Genomic DNA, 13,224 nt, shown 5'->3' with positions numbered 1-13,224 from the left:
CCATAGCACCAATTACAAGGCATAAACCGAGCCAACCAATAGATCTTCCCTCTTATAAAGATTCATCCTGATTGTCCAAGATGCAGTCATGCAACATTGCCCTTAATCTAATGAAGGCTGCCTTGCTAGATTCCATGTGCCCATTAAAAGTTGAATCTTTTTCTTCTTTTCACAACAACTAGAGAATATGCAGCGGAGAAAGACGACAAAGGTGTTGGTTTTTGTGCCCTTAAAAGCCAATCTGTTACCCACTTAGTGATGCAGGACATGAAATTTAACGATGATATGCAAGATTTCAGGCTTAGATCATACTAATTCAGAAACAATAATATAAAAATTCCACATCTCACACAAAAGTCCAAACATTCAATTAAGGGGAATCTATGTGGGTCCAAGCCTACACACGTTAGGGCTGGATCAATAAAATTTATGAGCCAAACAATACTCAAAGGGAAATAGAAATCATCCGCACATGCATGACAATCAATCCTTAATCCAAGGAATTCACCAATGTCAAATCAAGAACCCTAGGGTGAGAAAAGCGATAGAAATTGGGGATTTAGGGTAATCTAAGGTTAGGGTTAGGGAAATCAGGTGAAAGAGGAGTGAAGGAGATGAGAGAGAGCACCTGTGATCGACCCGCACAAGTGGACAAAAAATGGCTTGACGCACGTGCGTGGATGGTGCCCCGCATGTGTGTGGGGCCCACGAATTTGGGATTGGCCAGCTAGGATCTGATCGGCCAAGGATGGGCCACCTTCTCTCTAAATTTCAGGCCAAACGGATGATCAGTTTGAACACGCTGCTTTGCCGAAATTTCAGCCCTCCTGTAGGGCCAGATACTAGAAACTTGCTGTAGGGAGAAGAATTGCTGCAATAGATGATTGATTCGAAGTGTAGATGATGGGGTGAGATGAGAAGAAAAGATGGTGGAAGATGGGTAATAGAGATGGCGATGGATGGGGGCGAATCGGGATAGATGTGACTTCACACCACGGTAGTTAGCCCTTCAATGAAAGGAGGACTTCGCACCCAATTAGGCTTCACAACTCATAGAGTAGGAAAATGCAAATTTTTATTAATCTTCAATGAATCAAAAGAACTACAAGGGATTCATATTTATAGGAAAACCCTATACCCTAAAAACTCGCACCATGTGCGCAACCTATTACTTGGCGATGAAGTAAACTAAAATAAAAATCAAACAAAGAAATCTAAAGCGTTTATGATGTTCTAAATAATAACAATAAGCAAAACCTAAAATATGAAATCAATCCGACTAGTGGGCCACGATCATGAAATCCCATGATCGGCTTTACTTGATTATTGGGCCCACTCTTTTGAACCAAACTTCATCTTCTAGCTAGGAGGCCCTCCTTGGATGTCGTCATCGAGCTAGATCGACGGTGGGACCCTCAGTACATACGTGCGTAGGTGGGCGGTGTGCGTGCACGTGTGCGCATGATGTCCTCATCACTCAGGCCGAATGATCAATGCAACATGGTTACTATTTAAGGAACAAATATGTTCAAATGCATATTATAGGTTATGCTTAATTGCATAATATGGTTGGATCCATGTAGTCCATGATGTTGTTTCAGGTCCTGTGTATGTGGTTAAGCCAATGTCATAGGAGAGAGGACCTGAAATACCTTGTCCTTGAGAATACTGTTCACAACCTACCATGTGCTTGGGTAGTGTATATGTGAGGTTGTCATGTTATTGGATGACTGTATCAATGGTGTTGGTGAGTGTGCACCATACTGAACATGGGATCATTGTGAAAGAATGTTCCTTGGTCCCACTATGGGAGCATACACTCCCATGCACCTTGTCCATGCGTCCTTTGACTTGAGGGCTAGGCATGGAGACTGTGTAATCTCCTAAGGTGGCTTTGACACGTGATTCTCAAGACTCATGAATCATACAAGTGTGGTTGGGTCACTTGAAGAGAAAACACGTAGTCTCGTGTGAGCACAATAAAGAATCCAAAATTGAAATTTTCTTTTATAGGCTAGTGTTCACCAGGGAAGATCACTTCGATTGATAGGCTCAATTAGTCACGAGCTCATGCAGTTTTTTGGGTCCAAAAGATTTTCACTAAAATAGTTATTATAAAAGAAAATATATGATTTTTAGTGTTTAAGTAAATCGATTTTCTTCTGATAATGATTTATCACTCATCAAATGGTGGATCTTCAAAATCAAGTGGGCCCATCAGCCCCCCCCCCCCCCACTTCCGTTTAAGGGTTTAAGAGGGAGGAAGGGTTCATCACCTGAGGGTGTGTAGATGGCTAGGTCACTGGGGGTGTGAGAACTTGGAGGGCGGAGCTCCCATCGGGGTTGTGACTTGATGCGCCTAATATTTGCTCCTTACCTTCTTCTCCCAAGAGGTATGTTCAAAAATTTATGCTTTCGTTTATGTCTGAATCCAAAAATTCTATGTTTAGGAATTGCTATGCCGTTGCTTGGAATTCATTTGATCCCTCCTTGCATGTTATGGGATTGAAATCCCAACAGGAGGATCTTTGGCCTCGTAACGATTGCCCCCGCATCCCAAGTCAACATAAGGTTGCCACAGACCTGGGCATGACCTAGGAAATACTGAAAATTTAGGAGATTGCTCCAAACTTTAAAGCAAATTCTTATGGTTAATATTTCTTAGTAGTCTGTACTGTCTTTTTTGGAGATCATTAACTATTTCTTTGATTGTGGAAATATTTTACATTAAATCACAAAATTATTGGGATTCCTTGATAGGGATGCAGACTGCATATCTCTGTGATCCTATACCTTGACATGTTATTTCACTTGGTATATTTTCCAGAGTGTGATATACGTTCATGTCTAAACACACTTCAATTTCTCAACAAGAAGAGGGAAGCTCTCAATACTGTAAGCTATTAAAGTACATCTTGCTCCTTACTTGGATGTGTGAGCATGCGTGTGTTTCATACATGTGGACCTGATATCAGTTAAAGTCAGTGACATGTTTCTCTGGTTCAGTTAGAGGTTGGTTCGCAAGTGGTTGGTCGAAAGGACATATCAAAAAGTGTTCTTGATGTATGGAAGGAGGTAATGAAGTTTTTGATGCTGTCATGCTTATCGTTTTCAATTTTAATATCTCATTTTCCTTTTCTTTTTTATGTATCCTTTTTCCTTAATTTGAGGACATTTGTGCTACTTAGGTTTTTCAAAAGAGAAGGGTGAAACGTGAAAGAAAATCCAGCAACAGCTGCACTAGTGAACCAATGGATTTTGGCATTCTATACTCTCTCATTTCTAACCGGTAGGATGGTCATTCCAGTCCTCGCCCAATTTCTCTTGTAATATTTTCAAATGGTTGACAAGCTTTCCTAAAACTCAGTCTGACTTTACAGTGGCGACTGTGAATTGACTATGGATGGGATTCATGAAAACTTTTTGCAGCTCCATTATCATGATCCGATGATGCACAAGACTGTAAGCCTTAGTTCATTTTCTCATGCTGCTGCCTTCAATAACATTGCTCTCTATCTTGTGCTTACTGACTTTGAACATTTAGCAAGATCATAATTACTACCTCTTATGATTTGAAGGTCAAGTGCCTGAATGCTCTTGGTGTTTCTGATTCAATGGCCCAATATGCAATTAGGACTCAACAGATGTCCCTTTATGGTAACTCCATACTTCATTTCTCTAATCTTTTACCTTCCCATGGTGTAATTAGTCAATTTGATACTCTTCTAAACCATCTTTTACCTTTTCAGTTTACCAACCTTCCATTGCAATAGCTATTCGTTCTCTTGTAGCGCAAGTAGAAAAACCAAATATTGAGTGGCCGAAGTCATTTCAAAGGTACCTTTCTTATCGAACCTGCACTCCCCAATTATTGTTAGTCAATAACATCTTTCAATACAAACTTCTAGATACCGAGCAATGTTGATGGAGAAGAAGGACCTTCTAAAGTTGTGGCACACCAAGATAGCACCATCTATTTCAAGGCATCTGACAATCGAGTCTTTTGTAGAAGATGCCATTTCTCCATTATTACATATTCTATCACCTCCAACCCTGAGGCCAGTAAGTAACTAATTCAGACCCCTTCCTTTTTGTGCTTGATTGCAGCACTATTGCTTGTTTTCCTTTTCATTTAATGAACCTGCTCTTACTTATAGATTAGACTTGTATTGAATAATTTTAGAAGATTAATAAAATACATGCATTGATCAAAAGCAGAGTTCCGTGATACGCAGTTTACTTCTATATCGATTTGATTTTCTGGGTAGGCTTAATTTGCTGGTTGCGAGTTTGTTAAGTCATTGACCTTCATTCATGGATTTAGTCTATGCAATTTGTAACCCATCTCAGTGATACAAAAGCATAATGTCTTAATGAGGTTTGCTAGCCCACATTCAGCATACATGCTAATGTAGCAGTTAGGGGACATTTGATTCATGCATTAGGTGGCGTGAATTGTGCCGATGACCTGGCATAAAAAGTCAAGCCGTTCCACTCATGATGTGTGCCACATGTGTACATTGAATGTACACTGTGGGCAAGTTTTTTAGGGCCTGTTTGGATTCGCGTATAAGGGTGTATTGTATTGTATCCAACTACTGTTCATGTATACATTCGATCAATTTCAGAATACATCCAAATCAACATGCCATGAATCAATGTTTGGATAAGAGGTATTGTTCGGGCAAGTATACAAATTCTTGTACAGATCAATGTTTGGATACGGCGTATTAGGGCTGCATATTATATATACGTATAATATTGGTATCACTTGTACGACGGTGGCTATTTTTAAGTTCTCAAAATGGGAACCCAGGTGGGGCCCACTGTCATGTCTGTGAATAATCCTACCCGCCCATCCATTTTGTGATTGAATTTTAGTACATGTTGCCAAAATTGAACCATCTCAAAAGCTTTGTATGTGTAATCCAGGATAATTCGACGTCCATAGTTGAAATTGGGATGGGGCCAAGGAAGTTTTGATTCATGCTAACATTGAATTATTTTCAGTTCATCCCAATAGGAATGACATTATTAACGGTATGGATGGCATCTAAAATGGCAACATGTCCTAAAATGAACTCACAGAACCTATGGACGAATCGGATCATTCACAAACATGAAAGTGGGCCCCACCCGTACCAGCGCAGGAACTTCCTACGAAAGGTGATGGCAGGAAAGTGGGCCCCACCCGATTTGAAAGGTGATCGCAGGCGTCCGATCTGACTCACCGAATCTCTACTCCGTCCCGTCCAAGAGCTCGAGGAGAGATTCAACTGTATGACGAACCTCAGACCTTCGGAGAAGAAACGGAGAAGGTTAACACCCACATGCAATGGAATGGAGATGATACAGGGCTATGCTGGTGTAGGATATTTCCATTCTCCATAGATAGAAAACATTCAAAGAGATAGCTACAATGTCTGGCGAAAATACAGCGCAATGACTGCACTACACTGCATGATGCAGTGCCGTCTGAAATTACACTACCGCCTTTGAAAATTTTGAGATGCTGATGTATTCGTGCGCATGGTAACCCACGGACGCCAACTCCTATTCAAACATTGTATAATGTAAAAATCCACCGTTAATACAATAGTATACACCCTTATACGTGAATCCAAACAGGCCCTTAGACTTCCCCTTTTTGTACAAGGGCAGCCTACCTGATGAGTTGACTGGCTTGATTTCTATTCTGGGCCATCTTTGTAGTGGGCTTTACCTTATGTGCCACTTGGATGTCCCAATTATGTGCCAGGTTGGCATCTGCTGCAAGTAAATATGCTTGGGGGAAATTGTCTTTATAACTTATTATGTTTTAAATTATTATCTATGTTAACTACAGAAATCAGTATCATTCAGCACACGGATAGTTTTATAGGTAGATACTGGCACCCAAATTGATCTTAAGTTGCCAAATAATTCAAAATTGAGTCACATGAATTGAATTTATTCTAAAAATCTACGATATATTCAAACTTGAACTAGATCTGATTTTAATTCTGTAGAGCCAATTTACATCACTGAGCTGCACTGGAGTTAGTCACCATGGTTGGAAGTGACACGAGTTAGTATACAAAGGTGAATCGTTGATCGTCACAATCACATATATACCCACAAAATGGTGTGACATCTGCTTTGTTATATTCAAGGTTTCTAGGTTTGTTCCAAACAATTTTTGGGTGGGTAAATAGGGGGGCTGCTTGCAACACAGTAGGTTGAGTTCAATTTCAATTCGGATAGAGAGAAGTGGTAATGCGAATTTCTGATGCACATGAGCCACACAACTGAAATAAATTTGAATGTGAATTCGAAGATCTTTAATTCACCGGAAATCCATTAAACTGAAATAAATAGAAAAAGTTTGATGGCTACTGTTAGAAAATCTTCAAATGGAATAACTACTAGGTTAGTGCAGGTCATTTTAAATGGTTGAAGTGATGTGCTTTAATGCTTTGATTTTTAGAATGTTTTGATGTCTTTTCTCAGGTAGCACTGCACTTGCTGTCAGAGAGAGAGAAGGGTGATCTGGCTCAACTAGTGGATACAATGGTTTCATATTCCATTACATATAAGAACTTGAAACCTGAGCCTCAACCCATTACCCAGAGACATGAAGCAACTTCTGATGCTTCAACACTTTCGTTTGATCCACCAATCGGTGACTTTGTTAACTTCAAGGTTCAATTGCTCACCATACCTTTTGAGAAACATAACATGACCTAAATCCGTTGTGTGTCTTGACTTGATTTCTTTTGGTGTAAAAAGGGATACCATTGTGGACGTTCTGGACTCTCTTTAGCCATGAAGCAGATCTTGGTGCATGAGGTGAGTCATCAGGGTGATTTTCTTTGCAGGAATTTGAGATTTCCATTGATATGCTCTTCGACTGGTTGATAGTCATTGCTCCTTGATTGAGAAACCAAAATCATAAGGAAAATTTGGTCTTACACTTAATGTGAAAGTTTTCTAGATAGCAGTTCTCGGATGTTCCCTTTTTTATTTGCTATATTTTCTATTGGTTATAGAATATTCACTTTCTATCGGGAACTAAAACATTGAGGCCTTCTTCTGTCACTACTTTTCAAAAGAACCAATCTTATTTATTTCTATTAGTTTGAATCTCATTGTTGCTAACATCCTAAAACTTTGGTTCTATTTCTTTGCGGCTTTAAATATTTACAATGACCTTACACAGGTTGAAAAGCGGAAAATACTGCGAGAAAGCATTGGTAGGCCTGTACATCTAAATGATGAGAATGAGGTTTTGCTCCCCGAAGGAAGTGCTAAACCATTTTCTTCCAAAACAAATTCTACAACTGCAAATTTCCAAAACAACACAGAAGATAAAAAACCTGTCTTGACTCAGAATCTATGGAAAGCCAATGGCTCCAGAAACTCAACTATGGGATCTAATAAAAGCATACCTGTTGGTGTGAAATTAAAAGCTACTGGAGACGCAACGAAGCCATCCGGTGGCTCTACTAGTTTTTTTGACAGGTGAGATCCATGTCTTATAATTCTATTTGTTAATTTTGCTCTCTTTTACCAATGCTTGGAGCTATGAAACAATTTTAAAAAAGTAAAAAAAGAAAAGAAAAAAAGACTTCACATGTAGAACTGCTCTTTATTTGGTTAGGTTATTATAGTGTGCTGCAAGAATTCAGGTGCAGTATTGCCATTTCTATGGATCCTGAACAAAAAGAACCCAAGTGAAAAAATACCAATGCATAGAAAATAAAAGTTTCTGTAACTCATTTACCTTTTCTACTTTTATTTTTCCTTTTCTTTTGAATCAGGTTTAGGAAATCGAGCAGTAAAAGCTCCCAGAATGCTGATGATGCATTGCAGAAGTCAGCAACATCAGAAAGAGATTCGCGGCCTCTGCTTTTCAAATATAATGAGGTAATTATCTGTTCATATTACCAATCCTGTTTTCTTTCTTTTTTCTTTTTTCCTTTTGATTTATGAGCAAATTATAATTCCTTTCTTCATCTGAATGCACCAATATCAGGGTGCTGGAGTACACTACAGGGTACATTCAGGGTTGGCACACAAATCCTGTTCCGCCATTTCACTCTATTGAGGACCATATCCTTGATTAAAACATAGGTCATCAAGTCTTTTCTTACTACCTCTTCCCATTTCCTGTTGGGCGTTCCTTTGCCTTTTTATAGCCTTCAATTTGAACCCACTCCTGACTGGCATAGTTCTTGGTTTCGGTTGCACATGACCAAACCATCTTAGTCTACTTCCCTTGCTTTCTTACCTATTGGTTCTGCACCTAAGCTCCCTCAAATGCGTCCATTTCCAATTCCATCCTTCCTCGTCTTGCCACTCATCCATCTCAACACCCTCATTTCAGCTACACTTATACTATGAACATGTTGTTCATTGACTGCTGAACATTCTGTCAAATAAAGCATGGCTGGTCTATAAAATTTCCCCTTGAAGTCTGATTGGTATGCAACAACTACATAAAACTCTAGAGGCACATCTCCACTTTTTCCACTCTGCTTGAATCTATGACTAACACTTCTATATCTCTGTGCCTCGTGAATTATCGACTCAAGATATCGAAAATAGTCATTTTGGGTCACTTGCTGGTCATCAATCTTAACTAGTTCCTCATTTCCACTCCTATTGTTACTAAAATTGCATTCCATGTACTCTGTTTAATCTTGACCAACTGTAAAACCTTTAGCTTCTAAAGCATTCCTCCAAGTTGTAGTTTTGTGTTTATGCCTCAGCCTGTCAATTGAAACCATGTCATTTGCAACAACATACACCACAGGAACTGTTCTAGAAAATGCCTTAATTAACTAGTCCATAACCAATGCAAAAGGATATGGGCTCAATTTGAACCCCCTCAGTATTAGCCTATGGTAATTGGGAACTCAGTCTCCACTGGTGTCACATCTCCCTACTTTCTTCAATTTTGGCTGCATCATCAATAAAAATAAGACACAGAGTTGATATTCTAATCTTCAAGGTTGTTCCCTTCTTAAAAGATGTCTGGCCTTCAATCCTTCCTAATTTCCATCTTGAAGCAGGAAATATTAGAAATATAAGAAAACCCAAATGTTGCATTTTACACATTCTGGGGATGCAGACTTTGGATTGATTTTCCTTAATTGCAGACTTTGCATTGATTTTATTAATACGTTGAGGTTGTCTTTTTGGGATTTGAAGATTATTAAGAAAATGTCTTCAAATCTGCATTCAGCGCTCAATTGAAATTGAATTGGAATGTTCAATTGAATAGTGGAAATTGACCAAAGTGGAGCTCGCTAACAAGGGACTAGCACCCAAATTGCAATTGAGGTCGTTTAACATGCATGGAACTGCAATTTGGGGTTTGGTTGTCAATGTGAATAAAATGGTGCTGCCCCCACTATGGCCATTTCATACATATTGCATTAGATTATATGGCAATTTGGTTCAATTGAGTGATTCAAATGCAGCATAGGTTTCGTTGATGAATCTCAACAAACCACTGCTTGTCTAAATAGAACAGGAGGAAATAAAGCGAATCTTTTTTTCCCCCTTGGTAAGATGGTACCGAGCCTGTAAAACGCAGTGCATTTGGATGTGATGATCTAACTCATGGGCATTCACAATATACTTTTTCTTTGCATGACATTGGTATATCCTTGTAACATTTATACACATATATGAATGCTCCAGGGTTTCACAAATGCGGTGAAACGGCCTGTGCGAATGCGTGAATTGCTGCTATGAGGGATGCTTTTATGTGATTGAACTACTTGGAAAGATCCTGACTATGGGTTGCATCACAAATATAGTTAGTTTTAAGATTATCTAATATCAATTCCAATAATCTTGTCTGCAATCATTCATTATGTAGTAATCTGTAAATACAATTCTTCTCATGTTCTCTCCTGTCATGATTTTGAAAATTCACATAGCTATGCTATACCCTTTGAGGAATTATAAGATGGTTGACCTAAGGATATCCACTGTTTACCTGGGTTTTCAGTTTGTACAGGTAGGGCCCGTGTTTCAGTGAACGCGATTCCAGACCATTGGTCTGTTGGGACCACCATGGATGGCTCGTGCCCTGCAAAATCTCTCAGATTGGAAGATCCTAGCTGGCAATCTTTGGTTTATTCTAGTTGAATGTTGACGGTAGCTGCATTTATCTTAGCCATTGATTTCCAGGCTGCCACGAAATGGAGTTAGGATTTACTAGCGAGGTGTTCTGGGCATGGTCCATTGGCAGTGACTTCCTAACTGAACAATGGTCTGGATCACTGAAAATATGAGTATGCAGTGCATATTCTCAGGTTGGGGATCTTATAATTTCATTTATTAGTTGTCTGAAGGGTTTTTCAGACATGATGAAAGTGGCTGGTTTTCTTATGATCCAAAGAATAATGACGTACTGTACAAGGGTGCGAACTACAACACTTGGGCATCATTTTCCACCATTTAAAGAGAGTTTGGCGGGAGTCTACATGCATTTAAGATTTTAAAATTTCAAAAATCCATTTAAATGCATGTTATAAGATTCCCTTCCAGGACTTTTGGATAGTGGGAGATGTATTTGCGAACTCTCCCGGTCCAAAAGTTTGCACAGTACCTTTTGGGTTGTAAGTTTTTATCAAGTAGGGTGTATTTTAGGAAAGAATGAAGCAATGGTGCACATTCAACCCAACGAAACGACCGTGCATGGGCCATCCATGATGATGACCGTCATATCAGCTGTTTGGATTACTGAACCATGTGGATAATGAAAACCCGAATTTCCTACACTCAGCCAAACCATCATTGCTTTGCACCTCAAGAAATTTACCTCAAGTGATGGACTGTTACATGAGTTAATCAGCTCTCATGTCTACTCGTTTGCGTTTCAGCTTGTAAATCTGCGTTTTTTTCTCTTTCTTTTTTACTTATAAATCCAAAATCACATAAATAGGGATTAGCCAGTAATTTGTTGTTGATCTAACGGTCTCCAAAACGCATAAACAGAAGCATCCAAACAGGCCCATTTGACGGCAATTGTTGATTATGGGTGTGGAAAGGCATTCCACATTTGCGAGGAGAAAGCCTATTGGATGGACAGGGATCCTCTACAACGTCTGTTGCACACAGCGGGTAAAACATACAGAGACTCTGGCCAAAATGTACCTTATGTAGATCCAATCCGTCCATCAGATGCCCTCCTGATGATAGGCCCCTGTGCAACATCCAACCAGTCCAATATGTTGGGGCCACCGTGAGGATCACCTGATGCTAAAGTCAGCCTGGTTCACCCACTAGGTGGGCCACAACATAGTAAGGATGCAATTCCGGTGGGTTGGGTCGTGTCGTGTCGAGGTTCAACCCGAGCACTTTCCTACCTCAAGAGGACCCAACCCGCGGTGCCGAAGCCAACGTCCCCAATATCCAGCCCGACCTGACCCAACTCGGGTTGGGTCAATTGGGTTCACGTTGACCTGAAAGCAAGTTGCAGCCCTACGGCATAGAAAACAATGGTAGCTACTAATTTTATTTTATTTTATTTTATTTTTAAAAAAAAAACAGCTGTGAAATGCTTCATAAGTGGATCGACTTAAATTTTTATCCTCATGGTGGGGCCACCCTTCTAGATGGGTTGGATGTTGCACATATGTCACATGATGAAAATTCTCCGTCAGTTGGATGGTAGATTAGCGGTCCAATGAGTTGCATGTCAACATATCTCCTTTTATATAGGGAATTTTCAAAAAAGTACCCGCTTAATGTAGAGTTTACATTACAGTGCCTTTTTTTCTTAGTGGTTTTCAACAACTACCTCTCTAACTTTAATTATCATGGGAGTACCTTCGGTTTAAGTTTCTAAAGGAAGTTGGGATCTGCCTCGTTAGCAAAGGGTCGACGGCTCAGGTGGGCACCACCGGGTGCTTCACCCCATGTTAAGCCAGGGCTCTGTGGGGCTTACCCGAATCAGGGATGGGCCTGATTTTTGGGCTCCATACCTAATTTTTGGTGTAGCAACTAATGGTTGGAGTGGATTTCATATCATTACCATGACGGGCCTGTAAAAATCTAGGAAGGATGCCTCTCTCCCAACTATTTCCTTTGGCGTGGCCCACCTGAATCACAGATCAGCCTGTTTTTTGACCTTGGGTGTAGCACGGGATTTCTCATAAAACGGAGGGGAGTAGATTTCACATGCACATCACTGTGGACCCTAAAAAGATTAAGTGTAGGCATCCCTTGGCTGATATATGAAGGGAATTTTACTGACCTGTTGATTTTTGGCAGGCCTGCCATGATGTGTATGTGAGATCTACTTTGACCATTAAACACCTAATCCCATGTTAGGCCCAAGGCCAAAAGCTCTAGCTGGCATGTAATTTAGATGGGGCACACCAAAGAAAAAAGTTGGGAAAGATGTCTACCCTTGATTTTTACGGGATCAACTGTGATGATTACATAAAATCCACTCCAACAAATAGATGTCACACCAAAATTTAGGCCTGGGCCCAATAATCAGGCCGATCCATGATTCAAGTGAGCCACACCAAGGGAAACAGTCTAGACTAGATGGTGAGTGTGTGGTCCCGTACACTTTTCAATTTAGTGGTCAACCTGAATAGTGAATGGAGCTGATTTTTGGTTCCTGAGCCTAACATTGGGTGACACAGTGGTCGGGGTGGATTTCACATAAACATCACCCTGGGGCCCACCTCATCACAGGCCCCTTTGCTCTGGGGGCCAACCCCAACTTCCGTTAATTGGAGGGTACTAAATGATAATTCTTAAATTAATCGGGTAGCTTATTAATAATCTTCTTGAAAAAGGCACCGGATCATATATTTTATATTAAGTAGGTAGTTTTTTGTAAAATTCCCCCAAAAAACCAATGCTCTAGACAACTCAACCATGGCCCCCCATTTGAGCAGAGTGGGGCATCAGCACAGCCGCATCAGCACAGCCTTCACATTATATTGTATCTGGATTTTCCAACTCATTATATTGTATCTTTTTTCCATCTCGACCAATGCGAGAAAATGCCTCAAAATGCATTCCATACAAAAACTAGAGAGACATGAGAGCCGCTTTCATGAACAAGAAATTCATTGTCTCCCCCTATTGGGAGTGAAAATGGGAACTCAAGACCCCATATTTTCCCCTCTTTTCTCTGAAATCTGAGGGCCTTTTTGGGTGCCACTTAAAAATGAGTTCATCTCATTTGAACTAATCATAATTACGCTC

At 40.1% G+C, this 13,224-nt stretch overlaps 1 protein-coding gene across 1 annotated transcript in view; it reads left to right on the top strand.

Annotated features, from left to right (window-relative positions):
- LOC131240469 (uncharacterized) overlaps positions 1-9,893 on the top strand; it is a 39,811-nt gene extending 29,918 nt beyond the window's left edge. Inside the window, exons 13-24 of the mRNA XM_058238718.1 lie at positions 2,828-2,895; positions 3,007-3,075; positions 3,189-3,289; positions 3,381-3,462; positions 3,579-3,657; positions 3,750-3,837; positions 3,909-4,062; positions 6,490-6,681; positions 6,769-6,828; positions 7,199-7,500; positions 7,800-7,905; positions 9,688-9,893. Of these exons, the coding sequence (XP_058094701.1) occupies positions 2,828-2,895; positions 3,007-3,075; positions 3,189-3,289; positions 3,381-3,462; positions 3,579-3,657; positions 3,750-3,837; positions 3,909-4,062; positions 6,490-6,681; positions 6,769-6,828; positions 7,199-7,500; positions 7,800-7,905; positions 9,688-9,741 (1,355 nt within the window). The 3' untranslated portion in view covers positions 9,742-9,893. The remainder of the gene's footprint in view (positions 1-2,827; positions 2,896-3,006; positions 3,076-3,188; positions 3,290-3,380; positions 3,463-3,578; positions 3,658-3,749; positions 3,838-3,908; positions 4,063-6,489; positions 6,682-6,768; positions 6,829-7,198; positions 7,501-7,799; positions 7,906-9,687) is intronic.
- The last annotated feature ends 3,331 nt before the right edge of the window (positions 9,894-13,224 follow it).

The sequence above is a fragment of the Magnolia sinica genome, chromosome 3 (assembly GCF_029962835.1).
Source record: "Magnolia sinica isolate HGM2019 chromosome 3, MsV1, whole genome shotgun sequence".
NCBI lineage: Eukaryota > Viridiplantae > Streptophyta > Magnoliopsida > Magnoliales > Magnoliaceae > Magnolia > Magnolia sinica.
Note: the sequence above shows the minus strand (reverse complement) of the source record. Positions and strands in the feature narration are given on the sequence as shown.